The sequence below is a fragment of the Danio rerio genome, chromosome 7 (genome assembly GCF_049306965.1).
Source record: "Danio rerio strain Tuebingen ecotype United States chromosome 7, GRCz12tu, whole genome shotgun sequence".
Classification (NCBI taxonomy): Eukaryota; Metazoa; Chordata; class Actinopteri; order Cypriniformes; family Danionidae; genus Danio; species Danio rerio.
This window is the reverse complement of record NC_133182.1, coordinates 19,938,152-19,961,098: the sequence shown is the minus strand read 5'-3', so window position 1 is coordinate 19,961,098 and position 22,947 is coordinate 19,938,152. Positions and strand designations below refer to the sequence as shown.

At 33.4% G+C, this 22,947-nt stretch overlaps 2 protein-coding genes across 2 annotated transcripts; one reads left to right on the top strand and one right to left on the bottom strand.

Annotated features, from left to right (window-relative positions):
* Nucleotides 1-282: 282 nt before the first annotated feature.
* sst5 (somatostatin 5) lies at nt 283-4,458 on the bottom strand. Its single transcript, XM_021471884.3, has 2 exons — nt 3,924-4,458; nt 283-1,762 (listed from the first exon to the last, which is right to left on the bottom strand). The coding sequence occupies exons 1-2, from the start codon at nt 4,098-4,100 to the stop codon at nt 1,571-1,573; spliced, it is 369 nt and encodes a 122-aa protein (XP_021327559.1). The 5' UTR covers nt 4,101-4,458; the 3' UTR covers nt 283-1,570.
* A 5,576-nt stretch (nt 4,459-10,034) lies between these two features.
* On the top strand, nt 10,035-21,615 carry snx15 (sorting nexin 15). The gene is made up of 8 exons (NM_001111237.1): nt 10,035-10,218; nt 10,675-10,710; nt 10,786-10,906; nt 11,062-11,177; nt 14,309-14,657; nt 16,929-17,078; nt 17,172-17,381; nt 21,004-21,615. The coding sequence occupies exons 1-8, from the start codon at nt 10,117-10,119 to the stop codon at nt 21,114-21,116; spliced, it is 1,197 nt and encodes a 398-aa protein (NP_001104707.1). The 5' UTR covers nt 10,035-10,116; the 3' UTR covers nt 21,117-21,615.
* Nucleotides 21,616-22,947: the final 1,332 nt, after the last annotated feature.

Here is a 22,947-nt window from a genome sequence, read left to right as displayed (position 1 = left end):
AGCCTCACCTGGGGTCCGTTCTTCGTACGTGGATTACACAGATAGCTGGATTTGGTTATTTACTATTTGACATGATCCAGAATTGTTTCGTTCTTCAAAACTCATCCAAGATGTTGTTGACATAGCAACAGTTCTGGTAGCTCAAACCTGCTCGGGAGCAGGCTTATTTTATGTAAACAGGATTAGATCGGCTCTTATCAAGCAAAGGTAATAGTGGAAGCATGTACCGAATTCTGATATATTTGTACAGTAGTAGTTATATACACTTGGGAAAATAATAAATAGTTAAATAAATATTTTTTTATTTAAAAGTTTAAAAATGTATATAAATAAAACTGATGCAATCTGCACTCTGAAATAAAAGTATAAAGCTGTCATGGGGTTATTCTCCCCATAAGGTTTAAAGAAAACTTTTATAAATATAGATTTTTTACGCATACTATTTTAAGATTTTAATCCAGCTTTAGTAGAATTTGTTTTTGATAATAAACATGCACAATATTAGACTTTTTTTTTTAGATTCACATGTTTTGTTAGCTAATATGACGGTGATTTGATGCTTGGCAAAAGTTTCAGACACCCTTACCGATATCAAATTATCCAGAGATCAGTTATTAAGATTAAAAGGTCCAGAATCTGTCAAATCATCTCAGATCATTTAAGCAAGGTACGAAGAACGGACTGCTAGTGATTGTATTGAGCCAATCAGACATGAACACACATTCCCTGATCACACTTTATTACATGACTAGAAATCTAGTGATGACAAAACCTCTATATATAAACTTCATCAAACTTGAACTTGATAAATACACTTGCAATGAGCCTAATGACACGATAATATCTAGTATACAGTGCATATATGTTCATTCAATACTAGTCAAAAAGAGATGGACACTCTTTGTACTGGAATAGTATTACAGGTGCCACTATGTGCGCTGGTGAATTTTTAATTGTTAAATACAGATACTATAAGACAAAATGAGGAACATATATATAAATCCTAATCCATCATGTATAGGAAGCTAAACGACCTTCAAAAGCATCCTCTAATACAGTGTTTCTTAACCACGTTCCTGGTGGACCACCAGCACTGCATGTTTTACATGTCGCCTTTATCTGTCACAAGGTGTTTCAGTTACAGGTCTTTCAGTTTCTGCTAATAAGCTGATGATCTGAGTCAGGTGTGTTTGGTTAAGGAGACCTGGAAAATGTGCAGTGATAGTGGTCCTCCAGGAATGTGGTTAAGAAACACTGCTCTAATATTAATGCCAATACAGATATTCTTGTTGAACGATTAAAGCAATTGTCAAAAATGAAAATTCTGTCATTATTTTATCATTCAAACCTATTTGAGTTTCTTTCTTCTGTTGGACACAAGAGAAGATATTTGGAAAATGTTGGAAATGGGTAACTGTTGACTTTCAAAGAAGATGGAAGTCAATGGTTACCGCTTTCCAACTTGCTTAAAAATATCTACTTTTTGTGTTCAACAGAAACTTCATTTGAGGGTCAGTAAATGGTGAGTAAATTTAAATTTTTGGGTGATCTATCCTATTCAGATGTTGAATTAACAGGACGTGAAGGTCTTCCAGTAGAAATTTCGGCAGCCTGCTTTCCGCTCTCGCTGGGAGACTGGAATCTGGCGAACCACTTCATTGCGAACGTCCAGTTCATCAATGCTGTCAAGAGCATCTTTCTCTTCAGGAGTCACCGATTCAGAGAGCTGCTTCAGGAGGAGGAGACGAGAGAGATCCTGAAGCTGGAAACAGAAAACAATGAAGGTGTAGCTTGCTTTACTTATTTTTGCAGATTAGCATCAAAGCTTAACTGTGATCTGGGAAAAATATACATGTTCATTTCCGGTCAGAAGTTTAGGGTCAGTAAGATTTTTAAATGTTTTAAAATAAGGTTCTCCTGCTCTCCAAGGCTGCATTTATTTTTGCAAAAATACAGTACAAAAAGTACAATTGAGAAATGTTTTGCACAATAAAAGAACTGTTCAAAAGTAGTTTATCACTTAATTTAATCATTTATTGCAGTGATTTTAATGATGAATTTTCAGCTTCATTACAGCAGTCTTCAGAGTCACATGACCCTTCAGAAATTACTCTGTTTATTATCATTATTGTTATTATTATTATTGTTATTATTATTATTATTATTATTAATGGTAATAGTAATAAAAGCAATTATGACTGGAGTAATAATTTCATTTGAAGCTAGATACAATAAGAAAGCTAATTAATTAAATTAATTTTAATTAATTAAAGTTATTTAAAATTTTAATAAATATTAAACTATTGTTTTACATTTAATTAATGCCGCATTGATGAACTTTCAAAATTTATAAAATATAATGACAAAATAAATAATTTTTTTAAAGAAAAAAAACACGATAAAAAAATTGACCCCAAACTTTTGGCCGACACTGTATATTGTTAGTAAGTTTTACAAAAACTATTTTATTTAATATAATAACAGCTGTAGGTTTCTTTAAGTGTGGTATTTGCATCCAATAGTAAATGTATTTCCAAATACAGTGACTGAAATACTGTCAGTCAAACTGCATATTAAACTTGATCCAACCAATTTGGAAAAGATCATCAGTTTTGTGAGATTTTCCACTTTCTTTTGGTATTTATTTACAAACAGTTTCTTTATTATTATTTTTTCAAATGAATATGTAAACATCAAAAAAACTAAGCATATGAAATATGAGCACATTGCATCAATAAAAAGGTTCATAATACTATGTAAGTGGTCATATAAACATGCAATTACTAATCTTAGGAAATAGTACAAAGACTAAAATATTATTGATATTTTAATAAAATTATTTTAATTAAATTATTAAGTATTTGTTTACCTAGTAAATATTTTAGAGTAGTAGTTTTGTACATTTCATAAATAAGCACCAAGGATTGACAAGCAAAACATTACATTAAAAATGAAAAATGGTGCCAATATTTTTTCGAAACTTTTCAAGGACATCAACTTCATGTAAATCTAACCTAACAATATATATATATATATATATATATATATATATATATATATATATATATATATATATATATATATATATATATATATATATATATATATATATATATAAATGTACAGTACTCAGCGTATACAAGTACACCCCTCAAACCTTTTATGTTAATATTTTTTAATAGGAAGCTATACAATATTATGTGTGCATGTACATAAAATTAGTCCATGCTAAAGCCAAATCTGGAGCTTATCTAACAAAATAACTTACGACAATGATCCAAAAACGTATACAGCCAAATTTGTTAAAGAAAAATATTACATATAAATTTTAAAAAAAGAGGAAAAATCAAGAGAAGCAAAAAAAAGAAAACATTTGTTGAAATTTTGTAGGTTGTAATAGTTTTTATTTTGCAATATTTTGCTTAAATTTAATTGTATTGTTTTTTAATTTCTAAATATGTTTGGTGGCTAAAATATTATTTTAATAAATATATCTGTTTAATAAATAGTTTTTTGTTTTAAATGCACCAAAATACATTGCCTATATTCACTGAGAAATGGAGAAAAATACTAATTTTTAAAATGGGATGGACTCAATTATGCCAAGCACTGTATAGGCAACAAAATGTAAATTAAAAAAAAAATTTTCCCGAATGTTTGATGTTAAATGAACTAAAATAATATTTACTTCAAGAATGTAAAACCCTCTTTTTTCTACAAAAATGTTCCAATAGAGTTTGTACCATTTTAGTTTAGTTTGTAACATTTTAATATCCCAAGGCAGATTTTTCCACTATAAAGAACCTTTTGTGCACTGGAAAGATTCTGAGAATGTTAAAAGTTTTTATTTTGTGGAACCATTAACACTAATAAAAAAACCTTTATTTTCAAGAGTTAACTTAATAAAAAATTATGAATAATACCTCATTCTCCTTGGGGTCCACTTGTGAGCGTAACAGCTGGAACAGCAGGTCTCCTCTGGGTGCTGAACTGACTCTGCACAGCAGCAAAGAGACCCACAGAGTCACAACCACCACCTGTAACCTGGAGAACATCCTTTCAGCTCTGCAAAACACTGGCGTTTGAAGTGATGTGGGCATGACAGGCTTTTATAAGCACCAATTTTGGCATCCTGGGGTCGACTGGCGAAAATGGAGGCAATGGAGGTGGTCGTGTCGCTGTGTGGGTGTAGAAGGGCAAAGGCTGAGGAGACATTTTGTTGATCCGGGACTCAGTAGGAAAGGCGTTTGATAAGGTCAACCCAAAGGTGTTACTTCTTCAGCAGAAGCCTTATCAATTCTGTCTCATTTCCAATAATAGGCTACGTTGGGTAAAATGGATCAGTTGGAACAGGACTGTCTTCGTGTTTGACGGGAGAAAGTGTTATTAATTAAGTGTGGGGGGCTAATGAACTGTTAGGGTGTTCATTATCGAAGGGTGATGATCGCATTGTGCACTAGTGGGCCTTCAGGTGTCACTTGCAATTTGGAGAAAACGAGTTTTTGTGTCTTGCTCTCTCTATGAGGCCCTCGTTAGGATGAGGAATTAATGATGCGAAGTGACTCAAATGTTAATTGGTCAGCTTAGTCATTAGTTCACACCGTCCTCCATCTCCGTAGATACGCACATGAGAAAATAGTACAGTAATTTATAGTAAATAATACAATAGCGTTTCTGAACCATACTTTAGTATTAAACACTATGTATCATAGTGTTTACAACTCTTTGTTGCTATAGCATATACTGTAGTATCACCTAGTGAGCAGATACCGATAAATACTGTAGTATACAGTGCATCTGGAAAGTACTATAGTGCTTCACTTTTTCCACATTTTTTTATGTTACAGCCTTCTTCCAAAATGGATAAAATTCATTTATTTCTTCAGAATTTCACACACAATATCCCATAATGACAATGTGATTTTTTTTTTCCAAATTGTTGCAAATTTATTAATAGTAAAAACCTGAAAAATCACATGTGCATAAGTATTCACACCCTTTGCTGTGAAGCTCTAAATGGAGCTCAGGTACATTCTGTTTCACCTGATCATTCTTGAGATGCTTCAGCAGCTTAATTGGAGTTCACCTGTGGTAAATCCAGTTGATTGGACATGATTTAAAAAAAGCATACTGTCTATATAAGGTCCCAGGGTTGACAGTGCATGTCAAAGCACCAACCAAGCATGAAGACAAAGGAATTCACTGTAGACCTCCGAGACAGGATTGTCTTGAGGCACAAGGCTGGAGAAGGTTACAGAAAAATTTCTGCTGCTCTAAAAGTTCCAACGAGCAAAGTGGTCTCCACCATCTGTAAGTGGAAGATGTTTGGAATCACCAGGACTCTTCCTAGAGCTGGCCGGCCATCTAAGCTGAGTGATCAGGGGGGAAAGGGCCTTAGGGAGGTGATCAATAGCCCAATGGTCACTCTGTCTGAGCTTCAGCGTTCTTCTGTGGAGAGAGGAGAACCTTACAGAGGGACAACCATCTGTGCAGCAATCCACCAATCAGACATGGATGGTAGTGTGGCCAGATGGAAGCCACTGCTCGTCTGGAATTTGCCAAAATGCATCTGTAGGACTCTCAGACCATAAGAATCAAAATTCTCTGGTCTGATGAGTCTAAAATTGAACTCTTTGGAGAGAACTAGACTCCGCTCATTCATTCATTTTCTTGTCGGCTTAGTCCCTTTATTAATCCGAGGTCGCCACAGCGGAATGAACCGCCAACTTATCCAGCAAATTTCTTTTTTACGCAGCGGATGCCCTTCCAGCCGCAACCCATATCTGGGAAACATCCTCACATACATTCACACACACACTTATACACTATGGACAATTTAGCCTTCCCAGTTCACCTGTACCGCATGTCTTTGGACTGTGGGGGAAACCGGAGCACCCGAAGGAAACCCACGCGATGGCAGGGAGAACATGCAAACTCCACACAGAAACAGCAACTGAGCTGAGGTTCGACCCAGCGACCTTCTTGCTGTGAGGCGACAGCACTACCTACTGCGCCACTGCCTCGTCCGACTCCGCTCATCACCAGGCTAATACCATCCTGATACCATGGTAATGTTTTTCAACAGCAGGAACTAGAAGACTGATCAGGGTAGAGGGGAAAATGAATGCAGCAATGTACAGAGACATCCTGAATGAAAACCTGCTTCATAGTGCTCTTGACCTCAGACTGGGGCGACGGTTCTTCTTCCAGCAGGACAATGACCCAAAACGCACCGCCAAAATATCAATGGAGTGGCTTCACAACAACTCGGTGAATGTCCTTGAGTGGCCCAGCCAGAACCCAGACCCAGACATCTCTGGAGAGATCTAAAATGGCTGTACACTGTCACTTACCATCCAACTTGATAGAGCTGGAGAGGTACTGCAAAAATGAACGGACAAAAATTTCCAAAGACAGGTGTGCCAAGCTTGTGGCATCATATTCAAAAAGACTTAATTGCTGTAATTGCTGCCAAAGGTGCATCAACAAAGTATTGAGCAAAGGCTGTGAATGCTGATGTTTACTATTTACTACATGTAAATACTACATGTGCTACTTTACTACATAGTAATGTAGTATTTACTACATTATGTAAATACTACATGTACTACTTGTAAGATTTCAGGTTTTATTTTTAATAAATTTGCAACAATTTCAAAAACATGGGGTATTGTGTGTAGAATTTGAGGAAATAAATTAATTTAATCCATTTTGGAATAAGACTGTAACATAAAAAAATGTGGAAAAAATCAGGCGCTATGAATACTTTCCGGATGCAACATATCTTATGCTGTATATACAACTCTCCATACTGTAGTAGTCCAACTATAGTGAGCTGAGGAATGCTAATAAATATTGTTGTGTAATTTGTTTTTTTACTACAGTAAACTCTGGTGTGTTGTAGAGTAATATACTGTAGTTAAAGAGAACATTATTGAATAGTCTACTAAAGTTATATTAATACCAAAACAGACACTTTAGTATGGTTGAAAACATTACACCTAATAATTAATTGTGTTTCTTCATGCGGCTGTAAATTTATTCAGATTTGTACTATATGTAAGTCTTGCGTATCTGATCTTATGTGATGTTCTGATATTAGACCTGTGCATCTGATGTTATTTTAATGCTCATAAACCAGGACATTGAGATCTCCGAGGGCAATTACTTAGACTTGGTGTACTCAATGGGTGGCCATTAACATTTAGAAGGTAGAGGTGGGCACAGCAGCGCTATGGTCATCACGCTGGGCACGTAAATGAGAACCAGCTCTTCCTTGATTTAATATGCATGAAATGAGAAAGTGTTACATTTATAGTTAGTTTACAGATTTTTTTGTGGAAGATGACTCTTTCCTTTTGTTTCTTTTATAATATTAGAGTGGCAAACAATCTGATGTTTTCTTAGTCATGCTGGAAAGAGATAAATAAATGTAGTTCTACTGTATTTATTTATTTGTCTATTCATAATGTACTGTTGCTTTTACGTGTTATTGTTTTATTTATTCATTCATTTACTTGTTTATTCTTTCTTTTTTTACATAAATATTGATTTTATACTTTTGTATACATATACAAATACTCTTACTGTTAGAAATCAATTTACAGCCCATTTTCAGCTATTTAAACACCTTCTTGCAATATCTAACCTTGTGCGGACATTCATTGACAAAACATAACCTTAATCCAGTTGTAATCTTAAACCTAAAATCAATTCTTTACCATCAAACAGCCCTTTAAATAAATATCAGAAAATAAATAATGTATATTCAATAAAAAATATTTAATTAGATTAATAATATTTTTGCATAGACATAAAAGTTATTATAAACTTTTACTTTTTTAACTTTACCACTTGGATCCTTTCATTTTCTTTTCGGCTTAGTCCCTTTATTAATCTGGGGTCACCACAGCGGAATAAACTGCCAACTTATCCAGCATACAGTTAAAGTCAGAATTATTAGCCTCCTTTTATATTATGATATTTCCCAAATGATGTTTAATAGAGCAAGGACATTTTCACAGTATCTCTGATAATGTTTTTTTCTTCTGGAGAAAGTCTTATTTGTTTTATTTCAGCTAGAATAAGAGCAGTTTTTAATGTTTTAAAAACCATTTTAAAGTCAAAATTATTAGCCCCTTTAAGCTATATTTTTCCATAGTCTACAGAACAAACCATTATTATCCAATAACTTGTCTACTTATCCTAACCTCTAATTAACCTAATTAAGCTACTTAAGCCTTTATAATGGCTTATTGTGTTCTCTCAGTTAAACAAATTGGAGAAAAACTCATTCAGGGTGGCTAATAATTCTGACTTCAACTGTAAATGTAATATTATGAATAATAACTGGTCTACGAGGAGTTTACACACGGTGAAATAATGTTAAGCATTTGTTCGGTCATTCATTCATTCACTTGTTTGTACATTCACTCATTTTATTAAACTGGGTTAAAAAACTATTTCAAGACTGACCTGGCCAAGATATGCAAAACATAACTTTAAATTTAAATACGAAGAAAGACTTAACACAACATGACTTTTTTATTTTATTTAATTTTTTTATTAACAACAAATACAGAATCATACAGTAATATATAAAAAAATATATGCCAGAGTGTACATAAAACATTCTGTATGTACAGAAAATACATAAAAATCATATATTTCTTAAGAATATTACAAGTCTTCTTTGCTTTTTAATTAACGATGTTCTCCAAAGTTGTGCAATAGTCTCTTAAAGGAAATTAACAATATTGGCTTTGATCCAGTTCATTTTTTTGTGTGTATGAAACTTCTCCTAAGTAATTAAAGCTGTGCTAGGATGGTAAATTTGTTGCCTGTATTGACATAATAAATGCGAATATTAAAATTTTATAACTTGTTTTATAATATTTTACAATATTTGTTTTCCTTCTAAGAAAAATTTCCACATCCACCCAGAAAAGCCCTGTATATATACAATCAAACATTTGGACAATAGAGTTTTTTTTCCATGCAACAAAAATCACAGGAATAGTCAATATCCTAATTTAATCTCTCTAAACCAGAGATGCCCAAACTAGGGCCCGCGGGCCAAAGTTGACCCATTCTATCTTTTAATTTGGCCCACCGTCCCATCTAAGAGGAGAGTGAGAATGATGAAGAGGGTTGGGGCCAATGCTTTTAACACAGAGATCATCATTTCTAATTTGATGTCATTTGTGTGTTTTATTGCACGGCTACAAAAAAGCAAACTCAAATTAAATGTTTCCATTAAATGTTGTAAATTAATCAGATTTTTTACGGTATTGGATAAAGGACTAGGCAGCAGACATCGGCGAGCAAATCAAGGCAAAAACTAGTGTAATTCTGTTAGAAGTTAGAATGTTTTGTTCTTATAACATGTAAATAAATACTGTATTAGTTATCATAGAGCAATGTTTTCTAGTCATTTTTTTAATATTATAAAAGTAAATTAGGAAATTACCCATGGCAACTTTATTTACCTTCGGCCCACAAGCCCTTAATAAGAAAAAGTTTGGGCACCCCAGCTCTAAAACCACTCTAGCTGGATATATACAATGTCAAATCTTAAATGTAACCTCTTTTACTTTGTTTATACAATATATTTCATAAGAACACCAAGCTTCTTTTCAATTTAAATTTATGAATACATTGGTCCATTTCTAATTATTATATATAACTGAATCACTTGTTATAATATTATTTATAATATAATCTATTATATTTATTGGTATAATTTTGTTTAATAATATCAATATCTCCTAAAAAGTTTTCATTACTTATTTTCCTTCTAAAGGTTCATTTCCATACCCTCTTATAAAGTGAAGAACCAGATTTATCTAAAAAATCACCGTAAGATAATAAATTACCATTTAAATATATAAGTTGTCTAATTAGTGTAATATAATTTCCATACCAATTTTGACTCGACGTGACTTATAATTTGAAGTGATTGCAGCGCCGCTGTCATCAGTCTGCGCATGCGCCTGTCACAGAGCAGGAAGTAATTGTTCCAAACTGTCAACAGTCCAACACAGTACCAGTCACGGCCACTTGAATCTGTCCTAATATTCATGTTATTTCACTTTTAAACATATTTATGTGACAGTAATGTCTCGAAAGACAAAAAAGGAGGAATATTACCGCTTCTTCTCTGTAACAGATCCACGCACACACGAGAAAGGACACACCGAATACAAAGTAACAGCAAGGGTTAGTACACAACTATTATTTGCTATGTGTACGTCTGTGTATCATAATAACCGATATGACATTGCTATTTACAGTTTTGACCTCAGATATCTGAGTGTTTTAGCTTGGAGTGGGAGGTTGTGTTGATTGTGTCATTTGTTTATGTACATGTGTCATTTAAATATAATAAACAATCAATATATTTATGATTTACTCGTCAAAACATTTGTGAACTTTGTTAAATGTTGTTTTATAAGTACAAGAAGCATTCAGCTAGGTTTACTTATTCTTCTATGGATTGTTAATAACAAATAGTGCAAGGCATTAATGATCAGAAACTCGTGATGTAAAGGATCTGGAATGAGATCCCGTGATTTCTGAGTCTCCCCTTCCTCATTCATGCTGAAAATAATCAGCTTTTTCAAATGCTCTGCCTTTGATGTAATGTGGTTTAACCCCTCTGTCTCGTCTCCTTAGTTTGTATCAAAGACACAGCCGGAGAATGTTAAGGAGGTATGATCATGCTTGTTTGCTTGAACATCCACATGTTTGGAGTTGCACTGGACTCATGGTTGGATTGTTTGGCAGGTTGTGGTGTGGAAGAGGTACACAGAATTAAAGAAATTACATGGAGAGCTGGCGTACACTCATAGGAACCTTTTCAGGCGACAAGAAGAGTTTCCCCCTTTTCCACGAGCACAGGTTTTTGGTAAGGCCAATGTAATACTAACAAAACCTTCATGAAATTTTGTGACTTCGTTTCTCTCCTCTTGGGTTTTCATCTTCATAAGTTGATGTCTAAGTATGCTTCTCTTCGCTGTGTTGTCTTGATTTTTTTTCTTTGTCTGTCTCTCTTACACACAGGGCGTTTTGATGAAGCTGTGATTGAGGAGAGGAGGAATGCAGCCGAGGCCATGCTGCTCTTCACTACAAACATTCCTGCTCTGTATAACAGCCCTCAGCTCAAAGAGTTCTTCAGGGTAAGACATAAATATATATCAAATTAAATCTATGTTTTATTAAATTTATATGGAAATATGCACAGTTGAAGTCAGAATTATTAGCCCATCTGAATTATTAGCCCTCCTGTTTATTTTTTTCCTCAATTTCTGTTTCTGTTTTCTGACGGAGAGATTTTTTAAACACATTTCTTAACATAATAGTTTTAATAACTCATTTCTAATAACTGATTTATTTTCTCTTTGCCATGATGACAGTAAATAATATTTGACTAGACATTTTTCAAGACACTTCTATACAGCTTAAAGTGACATTTATAGGCTTAATTAGGTTAACTAGGCAGGTTAGGGTAATTAGGCAAGTTATTGTATAATGATGGTTTGTTCTGTAGACTATGGAAAAAATAGCTTAAAGAGGCTAATAATATTGACCTTAAAATGTCTTTTTAATTTTTTTTTTATTAAAATTTTCAATCAACATTAATTAATTTCTCAATAGTTAATACTGACATGTATGTTGTTACAGTAGAATTCTGTTTTATATAATTATTGTTCAGTTGAATCTCATTTATTAGAAGAATCAGGAAAACATTTTTATTGATTTCCACAAGCACATAAACCAGAACAACTGTTTAAATTAGAGCTGCACGATATTGGACAAATCTGACATTGCAATATTTTGTTTTTCTGCTATAAATATTGATATATATATATATATATATATATATATATATATATATATATATATATATATATATATATATACACCATTTCACCAGATGATACAATATATACTCACACACACACACACACACACACACACACACACAATTTTATCAGATGACTTGGAATCTGCTATTTAGAAATAATTAATTCATTTAGATTGATTGGAATGATTCTGTTGGGAATATATGGGAAATATATATATATATATATATATATATATATATATATATATATATATATATATATATATATATATATGGGAAATATATGGTGATTTAGGGTTTTTAGGCAGTCAAATAGCACTCTGGAACAAAATTTGGATAATAAAATGTAATAAAACACTGCAAAATTCTTTACTGTATAAATAATTCAAAACAAGTATTCTTTATTAAAGTTACAAATGCTAAATTTTAGGAGCCTGAATACTTTGAACGCTGTCAGGGCGTAAAAATATGTGCAAATCAAATGCTTTCACTTCATTTTGATTAAAATCTGCAATAACTGTTCAATTCATGTTTATTTATATATCACTTTTTACAATGTAGATTGTGTCAAAGCAGCTTAACATAGTTCTAGTAAGGTCCAGATTTTATAGTTGAAGTTTAGTTCAGTGTGGTTTCAGTTTTACTGCTGAAAGTTCAAACACTGAAGAGCAAATCCACCGAAGCGCAGCTCCTCAAGTCCTGATTCAAGCAAGCAATTATTAATGATTAATTCATAATTAATATTTTTATTATTACATTATATGCCATGTTATTGTTTTAACATGCCATATTTTATATTACCTTTTATAAATTTCTTGCTAATAAGTGCCCTGGATGATAATGTACTTATTAGAGTTTTTATGACACACAGTTGAAACCAGAAGTTTACATACACTCTAAAAAAAAACATAACCATTTTTAAAAAAATGTCTGATGGTAAAATCACACTAAACCTTTACCCGCTTTAGGTCTCTTAGGATTACCAAAATCATTTACAAACATTTGCAAAATGCCAGAATAATGAGAGAATTTTTTTGAGAATTTTTTTTTCAACAATTTTAGACAGTCAAAAGTTTACATACATTTCCTTGGTATTTTTTTAACTGTTTAAACTGTTTAACTGGTCAAATGTTTTGGGTATCCTTCCACAAGCTTCTCACAACAGTATATAATTTTGGCCCATTCCTCCTGACAGAGTTGGTGTAACTGAGTCAGATTTATATTAGTCTTGCTCCCACAAGATTTTTCAACTCTGCCCTCAAATTTTCTGTAGGATTGAGATCAGGGCTTTGTGATGCCCACACTAAAACATTTACTCTGTTGTCCTTAAAGCTCATTTTAACTACTTTGGCAGTATGCTTAGGGTCATGGTCTGTTTGGGAGACCCATTTGTGGCCAAGTTTTAACTTTCTGGCTGATGTTTTGAAATGTTGCTTCAGTGTTTCTACATAATGTTCTTTCTTCATGATGCCATCTATGCTGTGAAGTGGACCAGTCCCTCCTGCAGCAAAACTTCACAGTTCACAGTTGGGATGGTGTTCCTAGGCTTGTTAGCTTTCCCCTTTGTCCTCCAAATGTAACACTGGTCATTATGGCCAAACGGTTCAATCTTAGTTCCATCAGACCACAGGACATGTCTCCAAAAATTATTCTGTTTCCCAGTGTAATTTAGCAAATTGTAATCTGGCTTTTTTTTTTTTTTTTTTTTTGATTCTGGCTTGTTGATTTTCCCATATTGTCACACAAGAAAGCAGTGTTTTTCTTAAATACTATATTGTGCCCTGTAACAGTTGTGCCTCCAGTTACCTCAAATGTTGTCAATTAGCCAGTCAGAAACTCCCAAAACCTTGACACCATCATCTGAGGTTTTAAAGAGGCATAGCAATCTTGTTGTATGTTAAACTTGACTTTCAAGAAAAGTTAAAACAATTTCTCAAAAAAATGTTTCTCTCATTATTCTGCTTTTAAGCATAACAGAAACACATTTGATCATCCTAACTTGCCTAAAAGAGAAAAAAGTTTAGTCACATTAACATCTGACTTATAAATGGTTATGTGCCTTTTTTACAGTGTATGTAAACTTCTGGTTTCAACTGTATTATCAATAGATAAGAAAAAAAATCTGCTCAATACAAACTCCTATTATTGGCAACTCAAGAGAAGCGATAATAAGATTTACTTTTTTTCTTAATTGTTTCCAGAGGTGTGTTGTAATGTGTATGTTAGAAAAGTGTCAGTATATGATACTGACACTTTCCAGCACAATTTTTTAAAAAGCATTATAAAAGCACCAAAAATGTTGCCATATGCATCTTAAGTGCTGTGTTTCTCTAGGTGTGTGTCTTGTTATTGATACATGTCATAAAGGTATGCAACAACATAAGGCTAAGTATAAAAGACAATGCAGAAGTTTTTTTTTAATCCCTTTTTCTTTTCTCTTAGGACGGAGAGGTGCGGAGACCACTGGAGACAGCCGTCATTTCCACATCTCTTCCTCCTCCTCTGATTCCTCTGCCTGAAAGGAGCGCTGATCTATTGGCTGAAGAGGAGACAGGGACAGAGGCTCCAATCCAGGCCCAGGAGCTCGATTCCAACCAGAGACTGACAGACCTAACCCAGCCTGAGATAGCAGTGGAGGCCCTGAGTGACACGAGGAGCAGCCCTACACAAGAAACACAGACTGATGCAGAAATACAAGAGCTGACAGAAAAGGAGACTGAGGATGACAGCACAACTCATGAGAATAACCACACAGGACAATGCACTGCTGCTACTGACGACTCTACAACACGTCAGTCATTGATCTTTATAACGTTTTGGTAACACTTTAGTTTGTATACCAGTTGTCACTATTAACTGCTGTCTTATTAGCTTAATATTATTAGAATGTTGGCTGTTCATTGTAGATGAATGCTTTATTCTTTATGGTTATATCTCTGATTGCGTTATCCTTCTCCATAGCTAAAGGGTCAGTTCACACAAAAATGATGTTTTAATTTCTATTTACTCATACTCAAGAAGTTCCAATCCTTTTCATTGTCTTTTTTCTATTAACACAAAAAGTTTTAAACCGGTAAACCGGTAACCATTGACATCCATGGTAAGAATAAATATTACTGTTTACTAAATAAATCCTGTTTACTAAATACTAAAGAAGTCAATGGTTACTGTTTTACAAAAATGTTCAGAATATCTTCTTTTGTGTTTAACAGAAGAAAGAAATTGAAAAAGGTTTGAAACAAGTGTAGGGTGAGTAAAAGACTGCAGAATTTTTGGTTTTGAGTGAATTATCTTTTTAACAGCACCTTACTAACTAGGGGTGTGATGAGATCTCCCAAAACTAAATCGCGACAAGATTTCTCATTCATTCATTTTCCTTTCAGCTTGGTCCCTTTATTAATCTGAGGTTGCCACAGCGGAATGAACCGCCAACTTACCCAGCATATGTTTTACGCAACGGATGCCCTTCCAGCTGCATCCCATCACTGGGAAACACCCATACACACTCATTCACCACAGACAATTTTAGCTTACCCAATTCACCTACAGTATAGTGCATGTCTTTGTACTTAGGGGGTCACCGGAGCACACGGAGGTAACCCAAACAAACATGGGGAGAACATGCAAACTCCACACAGAAATTCCAACTGACCCAGCGGGGGTTCGAACCAGTGACCTTCTTGCTGTCAGGCGATTGTGATACCCACTCCGCCACCGTGCTGCCTCACAAGTCTTGTGAGTTGTGATGTTATGATGAAGTATGAGAGTGAATTTAGCACTGAAGATTGAAGGCAGGATTGGATTTGAACTGCCAATCAGGTGCTTTGCACACACCTGGCAACCCAGGCTGCCTCTGTGTAGCACGTCACTTCTTTGCTTAGGCGGGTGTGACAGTTTTTTTCACCGGAGTTTAAAGGTTGCCACATCCAAAAGCATAGATTGCTACAACTGCAGCCACACAAATTAACCATGCGATGGGGTAGCACTTTAGATATGTTTAGAGTCATATTTGTCATAAAAACAAATTGAATTTGTGGAATATTCCTTTTTTAGTCACAAGGCTTTTTTTATGTAGCACATTTCATACACAGTGGCAATTCAAAGTGCTTTACATAAACAGGAATAAAAGGAACAAGTATTAGAAAATAAAAACAAATGATAAAAGTGATTAATAACCGATTAAAATGTGTTAAAACAGGTTTTAAAAGAATGAAAAAGAAAAGAAAGATATAATGGTGTGATCTGTTGGATGTTGTACAGTGCTCATTCAGTAAAGGCACATTCAGTAAAAACGCCTTAATCAAACTACTAGTATCATGTTGGATTTTTAGCTGCATTTTGCAACAGGATAAGCCATACACACACGGCTGTTTGACACTATTCTCTGCACCTACCAAGTCAGTAAAGCATACACATTTCCTCCTGGAGACCCACACACCCATCGTCATCATTTGTGCCGTCCGGTAAAAACAAGTTTTCTTTTCATTCGGCATTCAGTATCAAATGCCATTAAACAGCTTTCTTCTGTCAGTTCATACTCTCATCCAGTAGCTCACAGTTTGTCCAGTCAGTAGAGTTTATAGCAAAATATTTTGCAGTGTTTGCATGTCCTTTACAGCGTAGAATTATTTAAAATACAAGTAAAATAACATTTACTACAAGTTGATTTTTAAAAAGCACATAAATTGTTTTGCAATTTGTGATTTGTTTTAAGTTGAATAAAAGAAAAACATTTTCCATTCATATATTTTATTGAGGATTCCAAAAAAGTATTAAAAATCTTGTGAACCCTATCTCATGTCTAGTCTCATCTCGTGGAATAAGCATCTTGTCACACCCCTTTTACTAACCATTAATAAAGAGCCAATTAGACGTTTATTTGGAGGCAAAAGTCATAGTTAATAGTTAATATTGTGAATTGGTCTCCAAACTAAATCTTATTTTATCTAATTTAATATTTGATTAAAATTTAATAAGTTATTACCTTTAATGATGATTGTTAAAAATAAAAATTGCCATTAAAAATAAAAGTTTTAAACAATGGTTTACTGCTCCATTGCAGATGCTTCGCCTGAAATGCCAGGCTCTCCAATCGACCAGTTGGAAGAGTTTGATGCACTGTTTGACTCAGGATTGGAGGACTATTCCTTCAAAGCTCCGCCTCTGCTTTCAGACACAGACCTCGCTATTTTTGACCCTTGTGTCAAAGAAGGTGGGAGAATCTATTCAGTTTGACTTACCATGTCTACATGCAATTGTTTTTTAAAGCAAAGTCTCACTCTCATAGCTTGATTCAATCTCTCAGATCAACCGTACGGATCACCCAGCCATGCTGAACTCCTGTCTGCTCCTCTGTGTGGTTCAAATGGGACGGATTCTGCTGTAGATGTTAGTTATGTGTACCAGGCCAATGAAGAGCTGAATGCTGCCCAGGAACAAGAGAGAGAAGGCAACTATAGCACAGCCGTACAGCGATACAGGGCGGCTGTTGATATATTTATGAAAGGAGTGCAAGGTAAGACATGGAGGCTGTTTGCATGCACATTGCAACACTAATTGATATTTTGCAGTATGTAATACAGTTGAAGTCAGAATTATTTGCCCCCCTGTTTATTTCTTTTAATTTTTTGTTTTATTGTTACAATTTTTGTTTAAAGGAGAGATTTATTTAACGCATTTTAAACATAATAGTTTTAGTAACTAATTTCTAATAACTGATTTATTTTATCGTTGCCATGATGACAGTAAATAATATTTGACTAGATATTTTTCAAGACACTTCTATACAGCTTAAAGTGACATTTAAAGGCTTAACTAGGTTTATTAGGTTAACTACGCAGGTTAGGGCAATTAGGCAAATAATTATATAATGATGGTTTGTTCTGTAGACTATCAGAAAAAGATAGCTTAAAGGGGCTGATCATTTTGACCTTAAAATGGTTCATAAAAAATTTAGAACTGCTTTTATTCTAACTGAAATAAAACAAATAAAACTTTCTCTACAGTAAAAAATATTATCAGACACACCGTGTAAGTTTCTTTGCTCTGTTAAGCATCATTTGGGAAATATTTAAAAAAGAAAAAAAATCAAAAAGAGGCTAATAATTCTGACTTCAACTGTATATAATTGGTGCAAATTTTCTTTATGAAAAATGTCTGGATACTAAACACAACATTGGTTACATATCATATATTTAACAAAAACACACAATTGGGAAAATAGCATCCCACAATGCACTGTGCTTGACCAGACGTTCTATTTCTTGTGTGACTAATTAACTGAAAGGTTATGAATTAATTTTGAAATACAATTTAGAGACGCTGCTGTTCCAGAGTTTGTGGTAGACATAAATTTTTTTTAATGTTTCTTGTATTTTACAAGACTGCATTTATTGAATCAAAAATGTAGTTTAATCAACAATTTTATGAAATATAGGGTCACACTTTACAATAATGTTCCATTCGTTATGTTAGTTGTTTGTATTTATTAACATGAACTTAAATTGAACAGTACATGTACAGCGTTTATTTATCATATTTTAATTTGTACTAGTGCATTATTAAAATGTAAAATTGTGCTTGTTAACGTTAGTAAATGCACAGTTAACAAGAATTTACTATGAACATCTTTATTTCATTAGCCAACGTTACTAAAGATGGTTAAGTATTGTAATAAATGTATTGTTTATTGTTCATTTGTGATTGTCAATACATTAACTAACATTTATGGAACCTCATTGTTAGGTGTTATTGATATAGTTTATCATGTTTTTCATGTTAACTTATTTCAGTTTTAATATATTTTTTCAAATTTGTTCCTGTGAATCATTACTTTAGTTTTTAGTGTCACATGATCTTTTAGAGAGCATTTTAATATGTAGACATGGGGCCCGATAATGATTTCTTATTTATGTTATCAATGTTGAGTAAAATAAATATTCTTATTTTTCTTAGAAAACATATACAATAACCATATACAATCCAATCTAGCCCCAACAAAGCAATCCCCAAATAAAATAATACAAATCTGAAAAATAAAATAATAATAATAATGAAATAAATACAAATACAGAAAAAACTAATTATAAAAAACCGTATATATATATATATATATATATATATATATATATATATATATATATATATATATATATATATATATATACTTACACAATCCACATTTAAGGTTTTTAAATCATTAAAAAATGCAAAAAATTGTTGGCAGTTTTCCGACAACTGTTCTCCTCTACCTCTGATATTGCATTTAACATATTTCTAAAGGTGCTGGTTGACTTGACATTGTCACCAGGTGTCAGTAACAACCAAAGTAATTCATACATATAAAGCAAACAAAACTAATTAGTTTAGAAATTAACTTTTGTGTGTTCAAATAAATGAAATGACAAAGGGGAACAGTATTGAACACATGAAAAAACTGGGGTATTAGAGGTCATGGAAATCCTAGACAGCAGACAGCATGAATATAAGCTGCTTTATTCCAAACATCTACACAACCAGATGATGAAGATGAAAAAGGGTTGATATTAAAGCAAGACAATGATCCCAAACACAGGCAAGGAAAATCTCAATGGGTCTCAGAAAAAAGAAAATAAATCTGCTAGAATGGCCCAGGCAATCACCTGACCTGAATCCAATAGTAAAAATGAATTAAAGTGGATAGACAAAACCCACAGAACCGTCAAGACTTTTAGACTCTGTTGATGTTTGGGGGAAAAAATTACACCTAAGCAATGTATGCAACTCCATTCTTCATACTACAAGCTGTCATTAGCATAAGTACATTTCAGTAGTTCAGTACCTTTTTCTTGTGTCGTTCCATTGTTATTATGCATAACAAATTTTTCTGAATTGGATGTTCGGATTGTTTGATACAGAGTTTGAGTTGTTTGGGTTTTTACCAAAATATGCATCAAATTCATGTCAACAGCTCCTTTAGAAATAAATGGCATTTTCAATTTTAAATGTTTATCTTAACCACTATTATTATTATTATTATTTTTATTATTATTATTATTATTATTATTAATAATATTATTATTGCCGGCAGCTAGCTCTCTGCAACTTTCAAATGGTCCACCACTGGAGCTAAGCAGAGCTGCTCCTAGTCACTACCTGGATGGGAGACCACATGGGAAAGCTAGGTTGCTGCCAGAAGTGGTGTTAGTGAGGCCAGCAGTGAGCCGCTCAGCCTGCGTCTGTGTGGGTCCTAATGCACCAGTATAGTGAAGGGGACTCTATACTGCTCCGTGAGCACAGTTTTTCTGATGAAACGTTAAACAGAGGTCCTGACTTTCTGTGGTCGTTATTATTATTATTAATAATAAAATAATAATCATAATAATAATAACAAATAATAATTATTAATTTTTATTATTAATAATAATGCTATTAATAATAATAATATAATAATATAATTATTGTTTTTATTGTTATTAAATAATATTATTAATAATAATCATTAGTATTATTATTATTGTTATTGTTATAACAATAATAATTATAATATAATATAATTAATATTATTATTATTATTATTATCTAATAATAATATAATTAATGTTATTATCATTTTATTTTTATTATTATTAATATTATTATTATTATTATTGTTATTATTATTATTATTATTACTATTATTATTTGAAATCTAAATATTTTGTAACAATAACTTGTGTCACCTTACAACAATCATACACACTGCAGCCATAGGTTACTGAACTTTCTGAAGTAGTTATTTTCACTGCAATTTTTTAATAAACAGCATGACCAAAACATTGCCGTCTCATTAAACATGTTTCCCTCCTGTTTTCCATCAAAAGAAAAATCAAATTGAAAAACTGGCTCCATATGCAGATTACAGATCGTAAATCAGCCAAATGCCAATTTACTGTGGTCAGGATGACCCTGGCATGATTAAATTAGTGGAGAGGTAAGAGCAGAGTACCTCTCAACACAAGGCCATTACATCCAGTGTTTTCCCCCCTCAAAGCAGGAAATAAGCTTTGTTTGGATGCAATGCACAATATATAAATGATAGGAGGAAACGAAACCTCACAACATCCATTTGTTCTACCCTTTTTTCTCTTGTCTCTCTATTACTCATTCTCTCCCGCTAGGAGATGTAGATTTGAAGAGGAGAGATGCGGTGAAGAGGAAGATTGCTGAAGTCCTAGAGCATGCGGAGAGACTTCTGTCCATACAGACTCCCACTCACAACCACAATACATAGAGAAACCGCTTGAACGCACACACACATACTAACTGAAGCTTCATCAAACCTGGGGTACCCAAGCACACTCCCACATACATACTCTCATCAACTGAGTTTTGACTAGCACACACACATATTGAAACAATTCCATCAGTGTTTCACTTAAGTGCAACTCACCAGCCACCCACACGTCAACACACACACACACGCACACACACACTCACTCTGACTCCAATAGTTACACCTGTAGCATCATGTGTCCAACAGTGCTACAAGGGTTTCATTTAATTCAACACTATTAAAAGCTAATATTTTGACACCTTCTGAGACTAATGAACTGGAAACATCTTCAGAGACTTTTCTTTGATTTATTTTTAATCCGACGGTTGTACTGTTCTGTGAATGAAGCTACTGTAAGAGACTCTAATCTTAATGAAGATGTTGCTCTTTCGTGTGAATCTGCCTGTTTGTAAATTACAGTTAATTTAAAAGATAAATTGTTATAATCAACATTAAATGACATTTGCATCTTTTTATTTCCGTGATGTTAGGTTTTAAGCTGTAATGTAAGAGTCAGTGTGCGTTCAGGGACTTTATTCCATTCTCTGGTAATTGACTGGATTTGTACAGTAGGTATTTTAGATCAGACTTAATACTTGATTTTAAAGGACTTCCTTCACTCCACACACTCTCTTGCCAACCAAATGGTGCCGATTCTCCTTAAAAAGATCCTCAAAAATTTAAAATCATCATGTGCTCACCCTTTTACTTGTTTCAAATCTTTATGAGTTTCGTGTTAAACAAAAAAGAAGACATTTTGAAGAATGATAGAAAACTGTAACATTGACTTCCATAACATTTGTTTTCATGTAAGTCTATGGTTACAGGTTTCAGCTTACTTTGAATAATCTTATTTTGTGTTCAACAGAACTTGAGGGTGAGTAAATAGTGAGTCGATTTAAATTTTTTGAGTGAACAGATGCCCAAACAAGGGCCCGCGGGCCAAATGTGGCCCATGTTAACCTTTGATTTGGCCCGCCATTCCATCTTAGAAGAGTGGGAGAAGGTCTGGTCAAATGCCTTTGACAGAGATCGTCATTTCTAATTTAACGTAACCTTTTGTTTGTTTCTTTCATTGTTGAGCTACAAATTAAATATTTCAAATAAATGTGCATGAATCAGATTTTTAAAAACATAATTACTGTCAACCAAAGATAATGCACATGGCATTTATGAGAAAATCAATAAAGTTTTCATTTTTGAATGTAAAATATATATATTTAGTTATTAATACAAAGTATTTCTTCTAATTATTTTTAAATCTTAATCCGCTTGTTAAGTGGTGACGTATGTACTACTGTTTTCAAGTCCAAGCCGCCACTCATTTGGATTGAGAAAATATTCTTTTATGATCACTTTTTATTCACATCACACATTAAAGTGAATTTTATAAGTCATAGTGTACACAACAATCTCTGGGCTTGCTGCATCACAAATACCAAAATTGTAACAATTTATAAAAAAAAAATTAATCACTTTCTGGCCATCAGATATTAGGCATAAACCTACAGTATATATTGCGATTGTGATTTTCGAAAGTATTACATCGCTTTGTAAACGTTTATTATTACCATTTCACGAGTCTCCCCATACAGTTTGATGGAGCGCTTGGACCCGGAGGCCACTTCGTGCGACATCACACTCAACAAGCAGATAAATTAGGAAATTACCGTGGCAACTTTAATGTAAACTTTAACGTATATGGTATATTTACCTCTGACCCACCACCCTCAATCAAGTTGTGTTTTTGTTCTTTCATATGAATAAGTTTGGAATATATTTAGAATAT

Coding starts and splice junctions, on each gene's coding strand:
- sst5 (XM_021471884.3), bottom strand. CDS start 4,100: ATGCCCACATCACTTCAAACGCCAGTGTTTTGCAGAGCTGAAAGGATG. Junction 1,763..3,923: donor TGGACCCCAAGGAGAATGAG/GTATTATTCATA, acceptor TTCTGTTTCCAG/CTTCAGGATCTCTCTCGTCT.
- snx15 (NM_001111237.1), top strand. CDS start 10,117: ATGTCTCGAAAGACAAAAAAGGAGGAATATTACCGCTTCTTCTCTGTA. Junction 10,219..10,674: donor AATACAAAGTAACAGCAAGG/GTTAGTACACAA, acceptor TCGTCTCCTTAG/TTTGTATCAAAGACACAGCC. Junction 11,178..14,308: donor AGCTCAAAGAGTTCTTCAGG/GTAAGACATAAA, acceptor CTTTTCTCTTAG/GACGGAGAGGTGCGGAGACC.